The 27310-nt window shown below is 33.0% G+C and overlaps 2 protein-coding genes across 7 annotated transcripts in view; one reads left to right on the top strand and one right to left on the bottom strand.

Moving 5' to 3' along the window:
• LOC143222029 (alpha-catulin-like) overlaps nucleotides 1-10345 on the bottom strand; it is a 145747-nt gene extending 135402 nt beyond the window's left edge. For 2 of the 4 annotated variants that reach the window (XM_076447847.1, XM_076447848.1), the window contains exon 1: nucleotides 10194-10329. In XM_076447847.1, the coding sequence (XP_076303962.1) occupies nucleotides 10194-10280 (87 nt within the window). In that variant the 5' untranslated portion in view covers nucleotides 10281-10329. Of the gene's footprint in view, nucleotides 1-10193 lie in introns of all 4 variants that reach the window. The other 2 variants (XM_076447851.1, XM_076447850.1) reach the window with 2 other exon arrangements.
• A 326-nt stretch (nucleotides 10346-10671) lies between these two features.
• LOC143222030 (uncharacterized) overlaps nucleotides 10672-27310 on the top strand; it is a 33812-nt gene continuing 17173 nt past the window's right edge. For all 3 annotated transcript variants that reach the window (XR_013011922.1, XM_076447852.1, XM_076447853.1), the window contains exons 1-2: nucleotides 10672-10999; nucleotides 16257-16376. Coding sequence is in view for 2 of the 3 variants with exons in the window: in XM_076447852.1 (XP_076303967.1) it covers nucleotides 10889-10999; nucleotides 16257-16376 (231 nt within the window). In the remaining variant the exon portion in view is untranslated. The remainder of the gene's footprint in view (nucleotides 11000-16256; nucleotides 16377-27310) is intronic.

The raw sequence follows: 27310 nt of genomic DNA, 5'->3' as shown, positions 1-27310 counted from the left end.
CAATATATCTTTGACTAGTTTGGTACTGAAAACAGGTCCTCTATAAATAAATCACCTTGCAGACGGTAATGAGCTTTCAACAAAATCTTGATACAAATGGAGAGCAAAACTCGTTTACAAAAGAAGATTTTTCTGAAAAAGGTGAACCCGTGAACATAAAAATTACAATGTTAAAAACTCTAATGTTAAATTATCGTTAAAAGAAAAATTGGTACTTAATTCCTTTGCCGGATATTGTGATGACCAAAACATAATCTCTGCACGATCGACTCCAGATTTTAGAGTTAAAACAAACATAAAAAGGTAACATACACACAAGTATGCTTGTTTGTTTGTTTTTTTAATTTTGCGCAAAGCTACACGAGGAGTATCTGCGCTAGCCGTCTTTAATTTAGTAGTGTAAGACTAGAGAGAAGACTGTTAGTCATCATCACCTGCCGCCAACACTTGGGCTATTCTTTTGCCAGCGGATAGTGGGATTGATAGAAACGTTACAATACTCCCGCAGTTGAAAGGGCAAGCATGTTTGGTGTGACGGGGATTCGAACCCGCGACCCTCAGATTACAAGTCGTGCGCCCCTAACCACTTGGCCATGCTGGGCTATACACAAGTAATTACATGCTATAATAGATTTTAACATCAAAAAGGGTTGGTTAATTTATTGACTAATTATTTTGTAGTTAAGTGCATAGCTATACAATGGGGTATCTGTGCTCTGCCTGCCACGGATATCGAAATCTGGTTTCTAGCGATATAGCTCTGCAGACATACCGTTGTGCCAGTGGGGCACAGAGTCGGTGAACAACACGAAAAACATACGTAATTATTGCTTTTTTGTTATTAAGCACAAAGCTCCAAAATGAATTATTCGTGTTATATACGGATCGAGAATCGAAACCCAATTTAGAAGTTAATGTTTTCCATATAAAAGGCTCTCAGTAAATGTACTAAAACGGTGATTTAAAACTTGAAGGGAAATATTTCGTTGTCATACCTCAGTTATATCCGAGACATACAGAAGTAAAAATAATTTTTCAGATTTTCTTTCTTATCATTAATGTGACATGAAGAGAAGGTTTACTGTTTCTGATTTTTCTTGTATAACTGTCACATGTGCAGAAATTACCACACCAACCAATGATCAGAGGACTATTTTTTTTATTCTGTTAACTGTTTTATTATCTTGCCACGTTTGCTGCCTGACACTAACACATAACCCTGTATTGGTCTCTGAGTATTGCAATAATGTTATTATTTCTCCTTACTAACTTGTTAAAACAAATCCAAATTTAGCATATGACCACTGTTATCATTATTTCATTTCACTATCCACTTTTAAAGTTTTCACTGCAGAAATGTCATTATTTTGTATAACTTTGTAGCTATAATTTAATATCTCGCGGTTTTTTCACCTTTCTATTTTCTAGATGACAAATAACAGCTTATATCAAGCGGTAATAACTCCATCCCAGGATCACCTGAGAATTATACACATTTCGCTCAAAGTCGTCTCTAGCGAACTAATGGACTAAATACCTAGAATATTTTTGTATGAACAGCGTGTTATGAAATGTTAAAAGTTTATCACTACAAAGTTTCAAGAAAATGGTACATGTTTAGGATATATTTTTATTGAATAAACTGCTTCATCTAAATAGTAAATACTTGTAATTAATTTCTATTAGATCATAGATGTATTATATGCATTTCTTCAAATGGTTATGATTGTGTTTTTTTTCAAACAAAAACCTTTAGTATTTGCTGAATTTGTCTTCTTAAATTTAACCAATCCCATCTTGAAAAGTAAGCCCACGAATAAATCATGAACTTTGTTCACTTATTATCTTCCCTGTTGACAGTGATTCCTAACCACGATAAAAGGACCTCCTAATATTGATTAATATAAGAGGATATAATGCGTAGGTCAGTCATCTATTTTCTTGAACTTCCTTGGGAAGATCGGACATCAACAACCCTCCCCCTTAGACATTAGCTGGTAATATAATAAAACCTACATCCGTCATTCTTCACGTGAGCAAAAAGGTCCTGTGTCAATTTATATAATAATTTTTCTATATAGATTTTGACTTTCCTCAACATGAGAAAAATATATTCTGAAGAGCTCACTAAAAACAGTGGAGTGGGGTATAAATTAACTGTTATTTATTGTGGGTTTTTTTTCCAAGATAATTAATTAAATCGTCTCCAGCCATAGAGACGAAAATACTATGCTATAATGATTAATTATATTCAGAAGAAAAAGAAACATATACATCACCTACAGACTGATATTATATGGATTAAAAATACAGCAAGGATAGAAAATGTCTTATCAGTTTAAAAAGCCTAGATAAATAGAAAGACGTGACCTCTTTCTTTCTTATAATTATACTTATTGTCTAACTACAAGGTGGCCCGTAAGTCCCTACCCATCCATATGTTATTATGTTATATTCAATTACGCATGTATTATAAATTTTTCTTTTTTTTTCAAAGAAATATGGCTGATGTAAGACCATTTACACAAGAGCGTATTGTGACAAGTACGTGGGAACATGAGCGCAAGAATACTGGTGACACCCTGGATACATAAAATATATGGATGGGTAAGGACTTACGGGCCCCCCTGTAATGCTGTTAATAAAATGTATATAAATATCATAGAAATACATCTATATCTGTCAAAAATAACCATACAACTTCCTCTGAATGTAAAAAATACACAATATAAAAGTAGTGTGTAACAAGACGATGTTGGCTGTATTTGGTTGAAAATGATTGCAGGGTTAAAGAGTAATACATTTAAACCACGAAACTAATTCCAATTACAAAAGTGGCCAACACGAATAGCGTTCCGACAACTTCCGTGTTTGTTGTATCCCAGGCGGCCTGAAGAGCTCTGGCTTAAAAGAAACTTGTTGTCGGCGATGGATGTGACAAATATCTTGCGGTTGAAACAATGTTATCATAAACTTGTAAGTCTTCAAGATTCATCTTTCATTTTTATCGAGATCTCTATACTGTTTTTACTTTGTTGTGGATATATAACATCTACGAATATAAACGTTCTTTCTATTTCCATTCACGCTTTTAAGATCTTGTAGGTTTCTTATATTCAAAGGCTCGTCATGCCCAGGTGGTTAAGACGTTCGACTCGTAATCTGAGGGTTGCGGGTTCGAATCCCTGTCGCATCAAACTTGCTCGCCCTTTCAGCTGTGGTAGCGTTATAACGAGTCAGTCAATCCCACTATTCGTTAGTAAAAGAGTAGCCCTTGGCAGTGGGTGTTGAGGACTAGCTGCCTTCCCTCTAGTTTTACACTACTAAATTAAGGACGGCTAGCGCAGATAGCCCTCGTGCAGCTTTGCGCGAAATTCATAAAACAAACATTTCATATTCTACCATAACGTCAGAAAAGGCGAAAAACACACAACTTTAACGTAAAAAACATGCACTTGGATTTTCAGTTCATGTCAGTACAACTTGGACTCGACAAATCAAACAAAAGACAAAAAAAAAGTTAAAATAAACTTAGTCCTGTTTATTTATTTTGAATTTCTCGCAAAGCTACACGAGGGCTATCTGCTCTAGCCGTTCCTAATTTAGCAGTACAAAACTAGAGGGAAGGCAACTAGTCCTCACCACCCACCATCAACTCTTGGGCTACTCTTTTACCAACGAATAGTGGGATTGACTGTCACATTATAACATCCTCACGGCTGAAAGGGCAAGCATGTTTGGCGCAACGGGGATGCAAACCCGCAATCCTCAGATTACAAGTCGCACGCCTTAACACGCGTGAAAGAGACAGAACCCCTAAATCTTTGAAAGAAACAAAACTGAAGGAAACAATATACACTACTAGTATAGCACATGGTACACTCACGTACGAGCGACCAACTACAGAGACCGCATAGTGATAATAAATTTAGTGAAGACGAATCGAAACGCCACAGATACTAAAATCCTGGCTGAAATTAACGTAACGTTTCATTGACAAGACTAGTATCATAGAAGAACGAGTTTTAATTGTTTATTTCGAATTCCGTGTAAAACTACATGAAGGTAGCCAACTCTTGGGCTACTCTTTTACTAACGGATAGTGGGATTGATCGTAACATTATAACGCTCCCACGGCTGAAAGGACGAGCATGTTTGGTGCGACGGGGATTCGAACCTGCGACCCTCAGATTACGAGTCGAGTGACTTAACCACCTGGCCATGCCAAGCCCCTCAGAAAGAGAAAGTTTGCACGCCAAGTTTGCGTGTTAATAATCACTACCGGAGCCTAGGCAATTAAAGGGAGAAGTATGGCCTGATGAGTCATATTTATCACTCAATCCCACACTGAAACGTGTATATTTTACATGGAAACGACTCTGTGACGTGTATACAACTTAGTGTAGTAATTAAAAGTCTGCTGTTGGTGCTTTTAGTTGGTTAGGGTTTCGGTTCCATATGTAAATTACGGGCAATTGAGGGGACAAGTAAGAATCACTGCCCTCTAATAATTATCTTTTCCAGACGAACCTGGTCATTTTTGTGAAAATAAATTCATTTATTTCTATAAGTATTATGTACCTGCATGTGTTGGTATGGTTTATACATATATATAATACATATGTGTTAGCTTACTTCCTTCCTCCAATAGCAAACAAATTTACAGTCATGCGCACGTTCTTGATTAGAAATAAAATAACTGCCACATGCTTGTTAAGCATCTAAAAAATCAAATGCTGCCCGAAATGTATCAATACAATCTCAATACAGGAAGAGTTTTCCAGTATTGTAATCCAGTAATGTGTAGAGCCCGGACCTATTAGAAATGGTTTATAAAACACTGCTATGTTCACCAGTGGCACAATGGTATGTTTGTGAACGTACAACACTAGAAACCGGGTTTCAACACCCGCGGTGGGCAGAGCATAGATAGCCTATTGCGTATCTTTGCGCTTAATTACAAACATACAACACTGTACTTTCTACTTATCTTAAGTTACCTCTGTTGGTGTGAACGTGCTTTGTAGTCATTATGAGAAAAACCTAAACACTGGATAGGTAAAGTGAAATAAAAGTGTTATTGCCTACTATTAAGTCTCCCCCCCCCAGTGACACAGCGTTTATATCTGCAGAATTACAACGCTAGAAACCGGGTTTCGATACCCGTGTATAGCTTTGTGTGCTTAACTTCAAACAAACATCAAAAACTAATCAGTTCTTCACATTATATGGCCACACAATAACAGATTTTCGGAATACTAAGTCTATTTATTATTTGATCTCCATAATCACTCCACCTGGACCTTGGAAAGCCGAATAGGAAGCTGATAAGAACTTTCAACAGATATTCGGCAACTACAAATGTTTCACAACTAAATGGGCTCTCATATCCCAAGATTCCTTGTTGATTTCGTTTCTGCTGTTCCGCTTGATGTCGAATGGGTTCTCCTTATTCATATAAATAATCGAGTGTTTGTAATACTTTTTGATCCAGTCCAAAGTGTATCGTGTAAGTCAAAAGTGACATAGAGCCCACACGGGGTGATGCACCAAAACTGAGTATATATGTTTCTAATAATTGCAAATTGTGTTCAATCCAAATATTTTGCAATTAATTTGAAAATCAATGGGAAGTTTGAAAACTTATGTTTTCGTTTAGAAGTTTAACGACGTATAGAGTTTACTTTCACTTAATCCGATGATAACACGAGAAATCTCAAGTTGATAAATTCACAACAACCGTTAAGTTGTAAAAAAAGTTAAAATTTTCCATTTATCAATAGAAATAATGAAGTAAGGCCTTACGAATTATCATAGGAACTAAAAAAGAACGATTGTCGACCGGGATACACTGCTTATGTTCAACATGCAACACATATATAAAAAGTGATATACATATGTATAAAAAACATATGCGCTGTAATATACGCGTATTAGAGAACAACTTCGTACATATACATACTAGAGAGGTCTAAGTATTGATATTAACCTGTATTATGCGATTTAGAGTGAAACATAATATAATTAGGCGTGTGCTGTCGTAATTTTGTGAGCCAAATGATAAACATATTAATGACACCAACACACCAAATTTGTACTTTCATTCATGAATGACCTTCAAACATAAGGCCACTTAATGTGAAACTTCTGTGAATCTTAACCCTATAATTCGAACAAAAATATAGGTAAACCGATACTATGTGACTAAAGTAGACAATATTAACGGATTGTAAAAAAGGTAGGATTTACAAGGAAAATCGAATTTCATATATTCAATTTCAACGGGTCATTACTTATATAGTATGTAAAGTGCGTAAGGCTTTAATGTTAATCTATTTTTCGCATATAAAAATTCGTATGATTATGCACTTTTTTCATACGTAATAATTCCACGTCCTGTCACAACGTTCACATGGCAATATATACATACCTTTTAAAACATTTCTCTTCTAGTTTTAATTATGCACTAAACACAGTGAAACGAAGCATTCATTATTAATAATAAAAGAATTTTCACATTATACCAAATGCTCAAAATACAACTAGCAGAGATAATGTGGTGCTTAGATAATTTGCACTAGTAAATACGGCAACTAAAAGGGCACTCGTATTTCATCTTTTGTTGTCATTGTTCTACATTTTGAGAGTGGGTGCAATTCACTGTATCTGGAAAATGTTTCCGCGCTAAAGCTTCAATGTTTCACTATCTTCAGTTTAAGTTTAAATCTTGAAAAACTTAGCATTTTTGTACTGGAAACGGGTAGCGCAGATAGCCTTCGTTTAACTTTGCGCGAAATTCACAAAACAAACAAACTCAAATTATGGCCGTAAAATGCAAAGTAGATTTCTTTTTCAGCAAGGATACCCACACCACATTACAGCATGGTGGGCATTAAACCATGCCTGTCCAAAACAGCGAGTAAAATTAAAATAAATTCATTATAATATTTCGAGCATATTATCTTCTCATATAGTGACAATGTTGTTAACGATACTGTGTTCGAAAGATATTAGAAGGTCTATATAAAAATATATTGACACACACACACGCACATACACCCATAAATATATAGGAAAAACTAAAATAATATCTATCAATAATAACAAAATAAATAAGGATTAAGAAAGAGAGAAATTCTCAGAAACATTATTGATATTGTTAATAAAAAATAATCAGCCTGTGTGTTCCAAGGTTTCGTTAATACCAAAAGGCGATCCACTGTCATAAGCAAATACTCATTTTATTTTTCGTATTTTATAACTTCAGTCTTACCTGTAATCTTGAAATTACCAAAGAGAACATTGTGGTCTTTGTCCTAGCACGAAACGCTATATTAAAAGTGTTAGTGTTTAAGCTCTTGATATTTTTTTATGTTTCTTAACACGAGCACAAGTTTGCGTTGGGTCTCACCTTCATTGTGTTTTGTACACTACCATTGTTTTAACGTCTTTTGGAATGGAGGATTTTGATTGTGACGTTTCTTAAAGAAGGGTTTTTGTTTATAATGGATTTTGAGTTTGTTGAAGATTATTTTTATTTTCTTCACTAAGCTTCTAATTTATGTTTCATGTTTGCTTCACTAAATGAGTCCGTGTGTTTTTCCTTTGCTTTTCTGTAGAAATAATGAGTTTGAATAATTTTAATGTTTGTTTTTGAATTTCGCGCAAAGCTACTCGAGGGCTATCTGCGCTAGCCATCCTTAATTTAGCAGTGTAAGACTAGAGGGAAGGCAGCTAGTCATCAACACCCACCACCAACTCTTGGGCTACTCTTTTACCAACGAATAGTGGGATTGACCGTTACATAACGCCCCCACGGCTGAATAGGCGAGCATGTTTGGTGCGCCGGGGATGCGAACCCGCGACCCTCAGATTACGAGTCGCACGCCTTAACCCACCTGACCATGCCGAGATAATAATTTTAATGGATAACCGTTTAGTTTTTCAATTTGAAACTGAAACCGACAAAATGAACACTACAGGTTTTCCGAGCTGTACAGGAAAAAAACTTAATTATAACTTTTATTTTACTCTTTTTGTCATCTCCGTAAATACTATTTTCAAAAACTACAAAACTAAATACGTATTTAAAACCAGTCCTTCCCCCAAAAAAAACAAAAACAAAAAACATATTAAAGTGTACATAACGTTCAGGTCTACCCATCTGACTAGTGTTACGTTTATTAAACTGTGTTAATTTTCTTCATGTTTCTATACATACAAATATACATACTTATTCAAATAAATATAAACGTTATTCTCAAGTAATCCTATCTATACAAAGATATAAGAAATACACTCAACTAAGTATCTACATCAGTTTGTAGAGCTTATCTATGTTACATACTAAATGTTTCTAATTAACAATAATATTCGTTCGAAATTTAAACAAATGTCTCTTCGTTCTTTTCATTCCGAAAACTTTTGAACACTTAATCGCTTTAAAATTAGTCCTTCCTTTTGGCCCGGCATGGCCAGGTGGCTTGGGCGCTCGATTTGCAATCTGAGAGTCATAGACTCGAATATTCCCGTCACATCAAACATGATCGCCCTTTCAATCGTGGGGGTGTTATAAGTGATGGTCAATCCCACTAGTTGTTGGTAAAAGAGTAGCCCCAAGACGTGGCGGTGGGTGGTGATGACTACTTGCCTTCCCTCTGGTCTTATACTGCTAAATTTGGAACGGCTAGCGAAGATAGCCTTCGAGTGACTTAGGGTTCTGTTCCTCACAATGGACACAGCAGATAGCCCAATGTAGCTTTGCTCCAATAGAAAAAAAACACAGTTAAAGCTTTTCTATTGGTAATGGTACGAGTTTTAAAAGGTGCTGTTATCTAATAGGGGTATAAAGTCCTAAGTTAAAAGCTAGCTATTATATGCTAAGGATTATATAAGAAATAATAAATATAAGATTGTTATTGGCGACCTTCCTATTGCCCCCAGTGGAACAGCGGTATATCTGCGGACGCTAGAAACCGAGTTTTGTTACCCGTGGTGGGCAGAACACAAATAGCTCATTGTGTAGCATTGTGCCTCACTACAGACAAAAGTACATTCGTATTTAAAATAAAGTACAAAAAAATCAAACTTGTGATGAGTATAAATAAACAAGACACGTGTAATATTTTTACGTGAAATAAGAAAACATCTCAGATACGTTTCTCATAAAATTAGAGGCTGAAAAGGTGGTTCATACAAAACCACTAAATGAATCCTTGCTTTAATTTGATTAAGTTTATAATTACTAATATCATGTACTAATGACTGGCTGTATAACGTACTATTAGAATACGAAAAAGTTATCATATTTAAAAATATTTTATTTAATTAAAAAAGACATCTCATTGCAAATATGAGTTTCCCTTATTGTCACGTTTTAATCATACAATTATATAGCAGTTAAATGTATGTTACTCAAAATTCCGAAAGATGGTATTTTTAAATGAGCTTTATGTTTGTTTCATCTTTAAAATTACTATTTAGGAGATATTTCGTTTCTTTCGTTTTTATTCATAAAATACTTATATGTGTGTGTATGTACACACACATGTATATATTCTTCAATATCATTTTACTACAGTTCCTTTCGTTCTAGACTTATTCTGTATTTCTAGCCTCCTCCAGTGGTATAGTCTGGAGACTTATAACGCTAAAAAACAAGTGTCAATACTAGTGGTGGGCAAAGTATATATAGCCCTCAATGTGTAGCTTTGCGTCTTACAATAAAAATTATATTTCTGTCATTCAGTGCTTGTCGAAAGGTTCGAATGTTTCTTATTGTTTGTTGTCAAAAATGTATTAATATCCACTTAATGAAGCATAATATTATTAATTCATAAGCTTAGAAGAAAAAAGATCACCATGCGATTAAACTTGGATCGTTCCAGATGTTTTAGATGACGGTCTAGTTAAGGTGACAATAAAATAAAACAGGATCTATCAAATTGGACAATATACGTTATAATAAGTAACCGTCATATATAACTGGAAAATTATTTGTTAAAGAATTTATAAGTAGAGATCACAGAGTCAATGGAGAGAGATGTTGAGAGCCCATACTGACCGTCTTTTAATACATGTGTTTGTACCGCTTCTAAAGACATGTGTGGATTAAAACTCTGTACAAAATGCACTGTAAGAATGTAGCAGTTGAAAAAGAATTAATATGTATGTAGTATAACTAAATTTCTTACCTGAGATACTAATGGAATTAATGTTTGCTCGATTGACTTGGTCTTTATTTCCATGCTGCGTAAATCTTTTCTAGGTGCTCCTGCCATTTTGGTTAGCGGCAGTCAAAATAGAAGAGCATGCGCAAGATCTTTTATAATATTCAGTTCCGTCCCCCTATTCTCCCTCTTGTCTTTTCGCTTCTTGCGCTCTGTATTACGTCATTCTTATTCCAAACATAAATTTTAAACTATTTATTTTAAAAATAAATTTATGTATTTATAACCAAAATTGTTAGGCAAGATGTAAAATTATAGAAAATACTTATAATTAGCGAAAGCTAAAAACTGTATAACTATACTTATTGCAAACAGTCTCCGGTCGATGGATCTAGCAATTCTAGTTTACCGAACGCTGAGGTTCTATGAATGGTGCTTGTTAATACGTTTGGAATTTGATATGTAAATTTTCGAGTGAGTCAGACTCTGAGACTTTTGTAATAAAATCGACACTTCATTAATACTATTGAAAATATTATAAAAGTTTGTTTACTTGTCGATTTGTTTTCTGGAATTTCACCATAATTTTTGCAAGTTTTAACAAGAAAGATGTAAATTCTAAGCCTACACGAACAAAGTCAACGTCTTATTACTAATACTAGTACCACTATTAGTGCTAACCTACTCTGTTTTTGAGGTCTGTCATTTCTGTAGGAGTTATGTTTGTTGGTGATGGAATGGCATCTCCAAAGCCTACGAAGAAACATTTGAAGAAACACTGCCGACGTCACCATCACTATCACCATTCCCCTTTTCTTGAGTCTTCACAGGTTTGTACAAAAAGAAAAAGTAAAAATACGTTCTGACTTTATGGTCCGAAATTAGCAAAATTTTTCAAGGGATACTAAGTGATCCTTAGGAGGTTTAACTAGTCCGCGCCAAGGATGTACGATTATGAATATACTTATGTGTATATGTTAATTCCATCTTATCAGTCACATGTGTAAATTTGTTTAAAGAAAGACAATTGTAAATGTGTACGTGCATGTATGTGTAACATTACGTGAGACACCAAATGAAAACCGCAGTTTTTGATTATATCAGTCTTGTAATGTGAATAATAGTTATATTAATCAAATAAACACAAAAATAATGTGACTTGATATTACTGTTTTACTTCTAATCAGAAGGTATTTCTCCATTGAGATATAAATTTGCATCACACTTTGTTTGGATTGATCCCACCATTATTGCAGGTTTTAATAACCTTCTTTTTTTTAATTTCAGGCATTTCAAAGATTTCCTGTAATGTTTAAAAATCAGTCAGGAATCCCCAGAAAGCTAGAGGCTCCATTTGGAAGACCAAATTAAAGATGATACTTTTATGAGACAAAAACACAACTATGGGCTTGGGGAAAAAATCATAAAAATGCATCTTTGGTTACATGATAAATCAGTAAAATTGCATAAAAGTTCTAGTGACCCTGTTGGGTCAATTAGACATTTTCTTTTGCTATTCTAGGTGGCCCATGTATTGCCTAAATGAAATGATATTGTGGAATCTGACATATATGTAATTGTGATCTATAAAGTATAAAAACAATTCATCAAACCTTCTCTTTTTACCACATATGAAAGCAAACTGTTCTATTGGCATATTACTCTATTAGGAAAGTCACATGATATTAATATGAAGTCATTTATGTGTTTTCTGTCTTGCTATCATTAAGGTGATGTCCTCTTGTTGTACTTCCTTCAAGTTTTTCTCAAAATGTTACTTGGATGTAGGGAATCCAGAACTTTAACAATCATAAAACCTTAATTATCTACCTTGTATATCCCACTTTTCTCCAAAATAAAGAAAACATTATTAAAGCCAATTTATCCCCATATAGTAATTTAAGAAAATTTAAATCATTCGGGTTGTGCTCTGTTGAACCGTCTCCAACAACATAATATTCTTTGTGACCAAAAATTGAATGTAATTTTCCAAATAAGATATAACTAGCACATTATAGATTTTTCTTCCCCTATGTAAATTTAGGATCCTTTTTGTTTAATGCACATTGTGTAAAAGTACAAGGCTTTAGAGTCTGGGTTATAATCATCATTCACATAACCTTAACTGTGTTAAGGTTAAAAAACATCTGCTGGGTATCAACCAACTTACAAAAGTAGTCTAAATAGATTAGGAAAATTTAAGTAGTTTTTAAATATAATTAATTATAATCTAAAACTTAATCAGTTTGCTGATAATTCATTGACTAGTGTCACTAATAAAAATAAGAAGTAGAAAAGAACCTAACCTGGAATCTCTGTTTATAACATTAATCCATATCGATTTCCTTGCATAAAAATGTTCTTTCTGTCACCAAGTTAACCCACAGTCTTTTTAACTAGTTTATTCCACATAATTTTACTCGTATGTATGGACAATAAGGGACCATTTCATCCACTAGCAATGTAATTGCACACACTTACACACATGTCTTTAAAAAAATATATAAACATTTTAAACTACTCTTTATTTATCAGGAAATCTTATGAAATGCCAGCTTCCACTTATGCCAATGGCAACATACTTCATAAGCTAAGGATGTTGTTAGGAAAATTACATTGAAACTGTAATAACTGAGGACTGATCTGTTTTTCTTCAGATAGTAAACTTGTGCCTTATTCTGTTATTTTCAGAATACATAATAAAGAAATCAGACCTTTATCTTATGAAACTCACAATTTATAAACTGAATAAGTTCACCTCCTATATTATCTTTTCTTATTAGAAAATAAGTTATTGTAATCTAGCCCTGTAGAATAACTCTTCAGGAATTATACCAGTAGCTATTCTCTGAACCATTCAGGGTAAGTTTGTCCTGAGTTCAAACTCATTATGTGTATGGATATATTTATCTCTTTTTGACTTCTAATCAGTATGTTCATAAATGAACCCTAAACTTAGTTTTGCTGTACAACTAGCAATATAACACATTTTCAATAAATTAAGTGATTTAGATTTAGTTGCACTGTTCAATGTGTTGTCATGTGTATTAAACTTGTTTGTAGTTTTTAATATACTAATTTAAGTTTTTTTACAGCAGTGGTTAAGAAAGAACTTTCTAACTGGACACTGCACATGCACATTGATCAAACTAATTTTATTTTTTTCTCTCAAAATGTATTGCAAGAGCTGTAAAGAATTAGCATAAACACACACAAAGTAATATGAAGTTTTATCCTACACTGTTGTCACATTCTTTTACCAGCTTTAAACATTATTATTCACAATACAAACATGCATTTTCTCTTTTTTTTTAATTCTTTTTTTGGTAACTCAGGTTTGGTTATAACAAAAAATAAACATTTAAAATATGACAATATGAAGTCTAAGTCTGGTACAGCAATGGTCAAGAAAGAACTTTTCAACTGCACAATTATAAAACTTTTTTTTTGCTATTTAACATACTTAACAATGAGAATAGTAGGACTAAAAATACAGATATAAATGTTGGAAGAGTAGAAGTTATCTTCAGCTAAGACAGTGTTATTTATTTAACAGAGTTGTTAGCCTTTGGATATTGTGGAGGTGGTAAATTTAAATGAGGTTGATAAGTATATAAATGATAAGAGCTGTCATTAAGATTTTATATTTATTTATTGATAGTTTAGAGGATAGAAAAACTGAGATGGTCCAGCAGTTTCCATATTGCCCCAAAACGTTGTTTGTCCAGATATAATGCACAATTTTTTCTTCCAAGACCTCCCAGAAAAATCGATTGTGCATTATATTTATGTACAGCCAATTTTGTTGAGCATTTTACTAGAAGCTACCACTGAAAGCTGTTAATGCATTATTAAAGGTATCAAAAAATGTTGCATATTCAATGCAACAAATAGGACAGATGATGACGTGCAATGGAAATTGGAAGAGAATGAAGCAAATCCAATAAATATGATGGTAGCAACAATTCTTAGAATGACAGAGAGATATGTGAAGATTAATATTTGGCTTAATGTGTTACCACTTATAAACTTTCATTAAAATTTGGCAAATTAACAAGTAAAAAAACTTCAAACAAAGATTTTCAAAAATGCTTAATACATTGATGGTTTACTGTATTAAGAAACTATTAAATACATTTTGTACAACTGATATGTTAAATAAAGAGTTATTCAAAATTGTGAATGCATTATATTCAGGAGGTGCATTAGATTCAGGCAAATGCAATATTAGAATCTCATCACTTTGACATACAGCTTAAATGCTTATAATAAGTAGCTTAATTTGTAACTTTCTAATCAACTTATGGTTCCTCAGAAACTTACTTGGTAGCTAGTATTATTAAGAACTAACAGATGCTTGTTGAAATCATTCAACAGTAATTTACCTGAAAATGGTGATGAATAGATACAAATTGTGCAGTAAGTTCAATCCCTTGGATCAGAGTGTATGTGCAATAGGATTGTCTAGTGGGCCATTTACAACTTTCTTTTGTCACTCCATTGTTTATATTTGAATAACAAAAATAACAAAGGAATCCAAATACAATGCACTGTTGGCCAAAAGTTGTGATTTTCAATATAATAGGTGTATCCAGCATATTAGAACACTCAGCTGTGGTAAGTCGCTGCAGGGATTTTCCAACATTTCTTGTCATTTTACTGAACATGTAAAACGAGTGCTGCAGAAGAAAGTGTTCTTGAACAATTGTCACTTCTATAAAAAGTATTAAAAGAAAAAAATATATAGAACCAACATGAAAAACGTGTGTGTGTGTGTGTATGCACGTACATGAATGTATATACACCAGCTACGTTCTTGTCTTTGCTTCTTGCCTTATTTACATTCGTACACCTAACTTTAAAATATTTATTTCAGTCAGTTGACACTGGAAGTTTAATTTTTTGTATAAAATCCCCTCACAAGAAGAAATGTTTGTATTCTTAATTCTTTGTTTTTTCTTGGATTGATGTTAATATCAATATGAAATTTTAGGAACTGAATAATTTATCTGTAATTTATTCTTGAAAATAAGCATTTTGTTATGTAATTTATTTTCTGTATTAATCATTCAGGAGATACAGAGCATGACAATTTAAATATATAGACATATAGTTAGATACTCCTTTGATATTTTTTCATTTAAAACAACCAAACCATGTTTTACACATTTGACACCAAACTACTAATTTTTATAATAAAAATATTTATCCTTTAGTGACGATGAGAAATCCACTTGAAGTAAAAATGTATTCTAAAGACAGCTTGACATTTATATTTCTCAAAATATAAATATATTTCATATTGGCAGTGACTATGAAGTCAGTAACAGCATTAGAACACTAAATTTAATGCTACTACGTGGAATATTAAAGTTTCATTCAATGTAATAAAGGGTGATATTCACATAGTTTTTTTTTCCAGGTATATTTGATAAATAGTTGATCTAGAAACTGTTCACTTTGCCTGACAAGTATGCAGTGCAAAACTGCATGTGTAACAGTAAGGATGGGGGTCATATGCTTCATTTGTTTGTGGTAGCTCAGTTCATGGAATGTTGATCTCACAGTAGTTGTGTGATCTGAGGGTTCCAGATTCTGATTCAAGCTCTAGTCAGTGCAGATCTTTTAACATTATGTTTGTGACTTAAGATTTCTGGTTCATATGAATACTTTTGAGACCAATTCTCTTACCATTTGAGTTATCAAAGCTTAATTAAGGACCAAAGAGCCAACCCCAATTCTGTTCATTACACACATTCTGACTAGGAAGAGAACTGTATGTACTTTCACATGGCTGGTTATACCAAAAGCTTGTAATAAGTTAGAATAATAAAGCTGAGAGTTCTGTTTAATTACTTATTCAACTCAATACATGTGATACTTTATTTTTTGTAATTTACACTTTCAGGAATTTTGCTTTCATTACTATTAACATTCTTAACTTTTAACATTTTTAAAATTTTACTTACTATTTATTATAAAAATAACTTTGTGGTTAAGTTGTTTTTTGTGTGTGGACCAAAACAAGTGAAAAGAATACTACTGTTTTTTTGCAAACTAGTACAGTTTTCTGTCATTTTTCGTTAGTATCAAATCTTGGAACGTGTTCAGAAGGACAGAGTAATTATTACCCAACCTGAAGAAGACAAAAGACGTAGAACTATTATTGTTGAAAGAAAAAATGGATCCTTTGGTTTCACCCTTCAGGTAGACCTGATTATAATATCTGATGAAAAATATTTCATTTTGATTAGCTTTTGATGCTTTATTGTGTGCAGCATGTTTTTGATGCTAATATAAAGATTTAGGAATAATATGTGACAGTTATGGATATGTGGAATATTATTATGGCAATTCTCTCATATAAAATGTGAAAGTAGTAATAAACTTCAGTATAATTTTTGGGACTGGAAATATAACTAAGCAACCACGATTTATAAGCACAATGAAAACTATGAACCAACATTTATTGTACAATTCTATTTCTAATAATGATGATGTTATTTATTAAATTTTGGATAATTTAGAATTTTAAACAGTAGGTAAAAAAAACAACTTGTAGTTAGAAAATGCCTTTTTCTTGTGTAATTCAGTAACATAAAGTGCAAATTAATAGCAAGTAAATTATGTACTTCCTTAAATAAAATGCAAGTAATATCATATTGGCCCTTTTTTATGAAAAAGATATATATATTTGTAAATAAAAACATCAATATTTTATAAATAAAAAATATTTAGGTTTTTTTTTTTACTTTATGTAATGTACTTTATATATCTCTATCAGTCATTTTTATAAAGTAGAACTTCATTTTACTGACGTGGTTTCAGAAATGATACTCTCCTTACCACAGAATAAACAGCTAATACCTCATGTCACTGCAAGAAGTGCTTGGAACAAAACTTCTACACATCATAACTACACCACTGCACTTATTAACTTGTAAGGATGGTTTCATTCAAAACCTTGTATGTGCTCAAAAATGTTTTGCAGTGGTAATAAGTATTAAGTCTATGGAGAGAGAAGTGTATATTAGAAGTGAATTTTTCAAGTAAGGAAAATGTTAATGTTTTGTATCCAACTATTAAACTTCCAAACACTTTTCTAAAATGTTACATTTATTTTCACATGACATGTACGACTGATATAATGTATCAAGTGAATTCACGAACTATAATATGCAAAAATGTTACATTACAATTAATTTGGAATATGTAGAGTAAGAACAAGAATTACCCATATTTCAAAGGGTCTTGATAGTGAGTGACTGTGTAGCAGGAATATTAAAAAAAGAGCGTTCTTTGTTTTGATTTTTTTAACTGACTGTTTATCAGTCTTTTACTAATAGCAACGAAGAAGACAATACCTCAACTGCAAGGAACAACTGTTGTTGCAAACCGTATAAAGTAAACAGTATCAGTCTGTGTTGTATTAGATTTATCTTTCAAGAATGGTCATGATTATGCTACATGGCTATACAGTACAATAAACATAATCTAGACTACTAAACAGTAGTTAAAAACCAGTACAAAAACTGCTTATTTCAGATGCAAGGAGGAAAGCACTTATTCAGTGGTTCTAAAACTGTAGAGCATGAACAATGAATGATTGGAAACATGATTGGGTCTGAGTTGCATTTCATCCTTTTCAGTACTGATGGTAGAGTGGGTCACATGTGGTACTTGAATCTTTTGTTATTCCAATATTGTAATAGTGTGGGGAACATTATGTAGGCAGAAGTTGGGCTTTTGTAAATATGAGTAGAATATTTTAGTTATTTAATTTTTTTTTGCTATCACAGTCATTGGATCTTGGTCAGCTTTGAACTCTTGAGATTATTTAGGCTTAGTTACAAATGTTTGATTAATAATCTCCTGTATCTATAATATTATTTTGTTTTCTAGTTAGCAGAGAATGAAAAACAAGTTGTTTAAGCTTGTTTTTTGAGGTGTAGGTATATACTGAAATGATTTTCTCTGTTTGGTTTGACATGTTTGATTCAAGTCACTGCTGACTTGAATATTGCATATGCCACAAATTCACTGCCTTTACATGAGAAGAATCTTTTCTAGCATTTTGTGGATTCTGTGCTATACCAAATTTAAGTTATTGCTATGACAAAAAAAATCTAAGTTACTATTAGATGACACTTCTATTAATGTTATTAGTTAGTGTACATATTTTAAAAAAAATCATTATTTATAACTTCAGCCAGTACAACTGTAAAACTCATGAATACTTTTTTTTTTTTCACAATTTTGGTATTTTATAAGAACATGTAACTGGCATAGGTTAAAAGATATTTTGGTGAAGTTTCTCAAATTATATGAAGTACTTTTCATATCTTTCTGGTATAAGTTATTTTTATTTAAACCGGAAATTATTATTAACTATTCAGTATGGGTAACTACTCATATTTATAGTTATTACTCATTTGTTGGTTATTTCAGTATCATATGACTATAATGATTTATGCAAAGTAAACCTTATCATACATTATCTCAGGTTACTTAAAAGAGTTTCTGTTGTGCCACCAACTTATTTTGATAGTTCCCAAATGCACAAAATAAAGTCAAAGGAACTCAATACATGTGAGATGCTTGAATGTTCAAAGGTATTATTAACTTGTTCCATACAACAGTTATGGTAAATTTTCTTCAGAATGTGCTTTTTAAATTTTTTTTATCATACTAAAATAAAAAATTGCATAAACTTGTTTACAAAAGCAGTATACCTTTTTATAGTCTGTCAGGATAAGATGTGGATAAAAAATATCTAGCGAGATGATCTTAACTTGAGTTTTCAATTATAGTGTAAATCATTAAATGAAAGGCCTCATCAGCATTGGATATGGCAAATGTAATGTGGTTGGCATACCACTGTTACATTTTTTCTTTGCTATTACTCAGTGAAAAACAACCATATTTCTGTGTATAGAATTACCTTATATTTAGCAATTCTGAAGTTATTAACCATGAAATGTACAACTGTTTGGTCCATGGTTTTATAAGTATAGGTTAGGGTCACTGAGCAGAAAACTGTAATGTAAAATTGTAATGCATTTTTATTTCTGATATTACTCTACCGATAAACATCTACCAAAAACGTTTTCTGTAAAGAAATATGTCAAAGTCTAAAGGTATCCATGTGTTACACTCTGGTATGTGTATTACACACAAAAATATGTGTGTATACTTTTTTCAATTGGTTGTAATAATTTTTTTTCATAAGAATCTATAGAGAATACATGGATGACCAAATTACTGTAAAGTTTTTAAGGGGTATTTACAGTTATGTAACTTACATAAATCTGGTACTTTAAGGAATAGTAAGAATTATCAAATATTCTTCACTACATGTGAGTGTTTAATTAAACAACATACATATGTGTATATTTTAAGTTTGCAAATGTTGTTGAAAACTAAATATGAATTTCATGGCTGTAGGAATAATTTAATGCTCTGATTAAAAACTAATATTTTTAGTTGTGTTTTATTGTTCCCATTATCGCGGTCAACAGTATCTATACTTTATTTGAATTCTTATATATCAGTGATTAAAAAAAAAAAGAATAAAAAAATAAAATTTGTATTAAAATGACATAGTCTGTTTGGAACAAATGTACTAAACTTGATAGAAATACTAGGACTCTGTAGGAAGTGATTTAATAATTGTTAGATAAATATTTCTTTTATAGCTACATCCTAGAAACTTTGTAATACTTAGCTATTAAACAAGATTTTTTAACTTAAATGTAACAATTTCTCTTTTCCTTTACATTTGGTGCTTTGCAGTTACGTACCTGTAACTGTGATATCTAATCCTGATAAGTTCTAATTTCTTTTTTTTTTTTTCATAAAATGACCCAGCACATTGAACTACATTGAAGTGTAATGTGTGTAATTTTTTTCTTAAACTTCATAAAAAAAATTAATTTTATACGATAAGCACATTAAACAGTGCTATTGTTTATATTAAAGAACATGAATATAGAAATGTATGGCTTTTGTTTGTACCTTTACCAAAAATATTATTGATTCAAACCCAAATTAATTACTTTCAAGGTACTGAATTCCTTTTCATGTTTCTGAAATAATGTACTTTTATAACAAAAGAATTTGTGTATATAATTTATGGATTGTATAGAAGCATCAGTATTTTTACTTTCAAGCTTTGCTGTTAGAGCTTAATAAATATTTTGAAGTGACAAAACTATTTCTTTGAAACTTAAATGAAAGCTCATTTCCTCTAAGAAAGTTAAAATTTTAATGCATGTATATGGCTATATTGAAATTAAACTTTATGAATTTATTAGATAGTAGAGTACATGTAATTAAAATGGTTTAAAATCTTATCTGTAATAAGTAATAATATAATTAAAAGGCTGTTATCCATTTTCTAAAAGTTCTAATTACTGCCTTTATACAATAGTGTAAATGATAAAAAGTAACTTTAACAAAGTTGCTTAATTTCTTGTACATGGCTGTTATACTAACTTCTTTTCATTCTAACATGTTTATTGAAGAGATAAATCAAGAAATTCATTTTTTAGGAATATGTATGCAGAATTACACTTCAGTAAGGAAACATGTAGTTGTTGATATTGTCAACAATACATCTGTGTTGCATTCTCTTCTAATATTCTTTATCTTTCTTCTTGTGAAGTCTAGTTCCTTTTGTTCTGACTTGTACTGAAAGAAAATGTTAGCACTTATATCTTTGTCAACAAATCAACACTGCTTCATTTCATTTCCTATATATTATGAAAACAATAAAAAGTTCTCCATGCAAATTACAGCAGGTAATGAAAGGTGTTTAGAAAAAGTGAGAGAAAAACTTAAATTACATATTCTCTTGTATTTACAGTTATTAATATAACTGTATTAATTATTGTTTACTTAAATGTAAAGATACAGTACTCATTTTGGTTTACATAAACATTATAGGTTTGCTGGTGAAGAACCTGTCACATAAAACCAGTAGTTAAGCTTTTGGCCACCATAATTTTGAATATTAATGATATATGAATGATTACTGCCAAGAACTGCATAAAGTTTGTAAGTAACCTTAATCTGTTAACTCTTTCACTATGGGCTTAGTAAAATATACATGAATTTGTCTACACATTTGCACACATTAAGTATTTGCACTATATTTGCAAAAGGTTAAAGAATACGGTTTGGTACAAAACTGTTAAGCAGTTGTTTATTTGTATAAAAGCATACTATTTATATGTGTAATTTTTTTATTTGAAATTTTGGTAAAAAGATATTATAAGTAGAAATTTCTATTTCATTGAACACTAAACAATAAAAATAATTTTTTATCAGATAATACATGAAACTTTCTTTATTTTGTTATCAGTGAAAAAATATCTCACTGAAGAACATAGTTTTCTTAACACCCGTGATGAAAGAAATCAAGAAAATGTTAACTTTTATCTAGCTAACCATGAAATAAAAATGACACTTGAACATATGTGAATGATGATCATCTTGCTTAAGAACCCTTTTTTGTACAGGAAATGTACTTACAAGAAATAAATTAATTGTGAGATATAGTAGATAGTTTTTGAAAAATAACATTTTTTAAAATTAATATTGGGTACAAAATTAGCAGGTGATACAAACATTCATTACTTGATTAATGGAAAATAAATTTTTTGTGGCTCACTCAAATATGTGATATGCAAGTTACAGGGAAAATTTGCACAGGAAGAAATGATACTAATACTGAGTATCCATATCTGTTAGGTTAATAGTTCCAATTGGAAGAGAAAGAGTGAAATAATGTTACCAGAGAGAGTAGAAAATATGAAACTCAGTGTGGAGTTCTTGCATAATTTTTTCCTATACAGTACTATACCTCTCTAACATAACAGCTATCCTTGTTAAGTACTGCCGGGCCCGGCATGGCCAAGCGTGTTAAGGCGTGCGACTCGTAATCTGAGGATTGCGGGTTTGCATCCCCGTTGCGCCAAACATGCTTGCCCTTTCAGCCGTGAGGATGTTATAATGTGACAGTCAATCCCACTATTCGTTGGTAAAAGAGTAGCCCAAGAGTTGGCGCTGGGTGGTGATGACTAGCTGCCTTCCCTCTAGTCTTACACTGTTAAATTAGGGACGGCTAGCACAGATAGCCTTCGAGTAGCTTTGTGTGAAATTCAAAAACAAAATGAACAACATCAGTGCTGCCTTTTGTATGCAATTTTGCTTTCCATACAGAATCTTAACCATCTCCTCTCATTATGCAGTAGTCTGGTGCAGATGTTTTGATATTGTTGATTTTATGTTATAATTTTCTTTTTCCAAAAAAGTGCTTTAATGTTTTTATTCATTTTTTAACAGTATTTTCTGTTGTACTTACCAAGAAATTTATCTTGGTTTGTCATTTATTCTTGTATTCCTTTTTCCAACTTGTTTGCAGTTGATCATGAGTTCAGGACTTCATGTCACAACTTTGTCTTCAATTTCTACTACTCTAAGTGTCATTACACAGGCTTTGGGTCAGGGGTCTTGGTTGAGGATGATATTTTAGCCACCATTTGTCAATATATTAAACTTTAAACAAGTTGACTTTCTTTTTCCAACAATGTTGAAGCTCCTCCTGTATCTGGTGTACATATTTGTGACAAGGAGGATTTTAAAAGACTTTCTCAGTTTCTACCTATGCTGTGCACTCCCAAACACCTCCTAAGGAATCAGATAGACCTCTCTCTCAGCCTTTTTGGACATGATTTCTCAGGTTTGTTATGTTTCATCTCTTTCCCTGTATTCATATGATCCTGTCCCTTCCTTATTACATGATTCTTCATCATTTGATTATCTTGTCATCTCTCCTTCTCCTGATATCGGGGGATGTGCTGAGCATTTTGTTTCTTAATTGAAGGTTGGTGCCAGCATGCCTTGTCCATTATGGGCTTCTAATCATTATGCATTAGCTTATCATGAGGCCAGTCCTCCTTTTCTTGACTCCCAGAACTAGAATCACTTTTACCCCTGTGTGGAGTAGACCCTGATAAATCTATCCATTTATTATTCCACACCCTTGTACTTCCCCCATTCTTCTTTTTCCTTTTTCTCTTGATTATCTCCATTAGTAGTGGTTGAGCAAGAATAACACTATGGCAGAGATACTCCTTCTTCTTCCTCATCCAGATTTGCACATTTATTTATATTTCTCTCCAGGGTAGTGGGACATGGCTCAACCAGCAGGAGGCTTCTGTACAATGGTCTTGGACAGAACAATCATACTATGTCAATATCTTGGAGCTTCTGGTAGTCCTATGTGCTGTGGATAATTTTATTCCTATTGTATTGGGCCCACATACAACAAATATGTCTTGTAGCATGACATGTTCTGGGTGCTTTCAACCTTGTAGCAAATGGGCTTTCTCAACATGGTCAGATTTATTCCACAGAATTATTCCTCTTAGGTTTTCTGGTGGCTTTCCAAACAGTGGAGTACTCTTCATCTAGATGTTTTAACACCAAGTTACCTCTTTTTTTAGTCTCTGGTTCCTCATTTACAGATTCTGGTTGTAGATGCTTTCAGTTAAGACTATACCAACTGGTGCATTTGTGCCTACACACCTATCTGTCTCATTTCTTGGATGATTTTGGACATCCAGTTCACTCTGTATCGAATCCTTTTCATTTCTCCTTACTGGCTGGTACAGTTTTGGTTTCCTCTTCTCTGACAGCTCCAAACTACACCCACCCATTACCTCTTTTGCTCACTGCATCCCTTCTTTGTCAGCCTTAGTCACTGGCACTTCATCCCACTGTTCATGCCCTCCAACGTTACACCTGGAATTCATATGGGCCCTCCTGAGGAAATCTAGGTTGTCAATTCATGTCACTTCCCTTTTAGTCTAGTCCTTTTTTCTGTCTCCTTTGCAGTTTATCAGTGTAAGCAGAACGTTTTTTGCCATTGGTTTTTAAAATGTTGGGTTTCTCCTTTTTTACCCACAGTTCTTCTCCTTATGGATTTTCTTATCTGAATATTTGACCATTGAGTTTCTGTCTCTCTCATTACAGATTATTGAGTAGCTTTGTCCATCATTTTCTGTTTTTCCAGGTACTTTGTTGTGATTTCCTCTCCTAATTTCTTCCTTTTATTGCATTCCTTCTGGATTTATAAATCATCTTGTCAGGTTGCTCATCTGGATTGGAATGTTAATATTGTTCTTCACAGTCTCCTTCCCCCCATTTGAACATTTGTACTCCTTTTCCTTGTATTAGCTATCCCTTAAAACTTATTTACACCTAGTTTTATGCTCTGGGTGTCATTTGTTTTGTATATATTCCATCAGTTTTTCATGTATTCTGTTCCATTCTATTTGTTCTCCTTTATCCAGATTGATCTTTTTTGCCCAAATCTTCATGATGGAAATTCTTCAGACTCACTGATTTTTCTTCTCTCAATTTCCCACTTTTATTTTCACTATAATCCAGATATACTTCTGTGTCCTATCCCTACTCTTCATTTTTATATTGCTTACTTGTCTTTAACCTCTTGCTATCCTTCAAACATCAATCAGACTGACATGGTAAGTTATCATTTTTTATATATTGCTTTTGCTTACAATCATGTCCCCTTTCTGTTTAAAATCCTACTCAGTGGGAAGCATTGCCTGTCCAGATATGCTATTTATCTATTACCAAAATCTACACTCTACAGCTGACAACACATCATTCAAGGGTATATTATCTACCACCTAGTGATTCAATCACTCCACTTTTTTGTGGTAGGTACTGGAGGTTAATGTGGTCCCAGTTCTTATCATCCTGTAGACTGTGGTTACTTAGGATGTTTTTTGCTCCAGCCTCTGCAGTCCAAGCCAAAGGATGATATTGTGCAAGTTACATGTGACTACTTCTGATTCTCCACCTCATGAAGTTGGGTCCTAGAGGTTGATGTTATTTGGGGTAGCTTGGAAAGGGTTGGAGGTTCATCCCACCAATATTGATGTATCCCCATGACCAATATCACATTCTGTTAAGAAGAGATGTTCTACAGAATCAGTAGTATATTTTTCTAGTAGTATCTTGTTTCATCCCTATGCCTCTTCTAGATCATACTAAAACACAGGGACATTTGTGAATAAAAGCAGAATTGGAGTTGCTACCCATTCCTGCCATCTCATTGGTTGAATAAATTAGCAGTGGGGTGTTCTGCTTTTCAAAATAGTTTTAGCATAGTCACTCATCTCCTATGTTGGTGTTTCTATGGATTCTTCATTGTGTTTCTTCCCCCTATTTCTTCTAGTAGAGTATGAGATTCTTTGCCATTTTCCATTTTCTAATTGCTGGAGTGGCATACTGTGGAGGCAACCTCCTGAATCTGATTGCTTCTATTCAGTAAAGAGTAGAGCAGTGGTGTTCTGCCAGTGTAGATCTTACACTTGTGCACTCCATCTCCATTTATTGTGTCCTGGAGGCTGATGTTTCACATTCATGTGCTCCAACTTCTCTGTGGTTCTTTTTGGGAGATGATGATGTTCATATACCACAACAGAATATTCCTTGAATTTGAGTAAATTTGTCATGTTGCTGTTCACCCTGCAGATTGGAATCTTTCATCCTACCATTGACTGGATGTTGGTTCCCATTTCATGGTTTTGGGTTACAGCTGGACAAATCAACATAAATCCTCATTGGTCACAATTCCTTATCCTACCTCAGTTGTGGGTTTTTACCTCATTAATTTCACCTGCATGTGGTGGGCCCTGTAGTTTTTATTTCATGGATTAGCTACAGTTTGTCTCAGCTCTGTGATTAATTGAGTTGTCAGCTGGTCATCATGTACTCCAGCTTCTGTGGATGCTGTTGGGTGAAATGTTGTCCCTCTAGCACTCTGCCTCAGGTAGTGTGCCTTTGTGAGGTGGAGGTTTCACAGAGTGGAACTGATCCAATTTCTTTTAGATTTCAAGTGACCTGCCATATTATCTTTCCTTCCTACATTCAGATGTCAGGCTCCCAGGTTCCTTCTGTTCAACTCGACTAGAAGTGAAGACAGTAGGGACCCTTCTCTTACCAGGGGTCAGATTATGCATGACCAATGCTGCATGGTTTTATACAGGAGTTGACCTTCCAAGTACGGTCTGTCATGCTCCAACCACTCTACATCACAGGACACATTCATTAAATATGCTCTTTCTAATACCTGCCAGTTAATGCAACACCTACTACTTAACTAATAAAGAGTATACCTGCTGCAGAAGTGGTGTGGTCTTTCAAGTGTGTTCCTCTTCCAGTGTGAGTGTTTTTCAGACACTTTAGAAGGATACTTGTCTATATCCATCATACTGATTTCCTCCACACTTGCAGTGTGAGAATCTAGCTATTATGTGAGTGAAGGTATAATATTATATCTGTTATTTTCTTACATTGAAAATGTACTCCTCTCACACTACCTACTATTCCTCCCCACTTAAAACTAGTGCTTACTTCAATCCTGATCTTAAAGTGATGGCTAGGTAGAATTGAATAGTATAGGAAATCACATTCATCAAGAGAGTGTGTTATACTTCTGTTAGTGGAGAGCTGTCACATGATGGTTTATGTGCAAAGATACAGTGAATCACATTGATCATGGAATAAGTGGAAATTTCAGCTCTTGTGGCATGTGAAAACATTTTACATATAGAGTGCAGCACTAATCAAGAAATGCTCTTATGTGAGATAAAGCAAGTATCTATTGGAAATGTTTTGTTAGTGTTGGAAAAACCAGTTCAATACTAAAGCATTTTCACAAGTGCAATCAGAATTTATAAAAGTTTCAGTTAGTTTGTGCAGACATTGTGTATCTTATCAGGCTGGCTTTATCAAGATGTGTGTGTATGTTCTTAGATTAACTCTTGTAATTGTTCTTTAAATTTCTCTATACAGAATTGGAAGTCAGAAGGTGCATCTTTTTTACAAACATTATTTGTGAAAACTCGTGCTTGTTAATAGTTTGCGTTATGATTTAAGCTTAATTGTGCTTTTCTATGTGGATAATAAGAGTTTCTTTTGTTTAGGGAATTTCATACTTTTTGTCAATGCTTATATTTTAATGTTTTGTCTTGGACATTTTTTGATAAAACATTGAAATATATCATTTGTAAAATAATTTGTCTGTTTGTGGACTGACACTGTAT

The sequence above is a fragment of the Tachypleus tridentatus genome, chromosome 8 (genome assembly GCF_004210375.1).
Source record: "Tachypleus tridentatus isolate NWPU-2018 chromosome 8, ASM421037v1, whole genome shotgun sequence".
Classification (NCBI taxonomy): Eukaryota; Metazoa; Arthropoda; class Merostomata; order Xiphosura; family Limulidae; genus Tachypleus; species Tachypleus tridentatus.
Note: the sequence above shows the minus strand (reverse complement) of the source record. Positions and strands in the feature narration are given on the sequence as shown.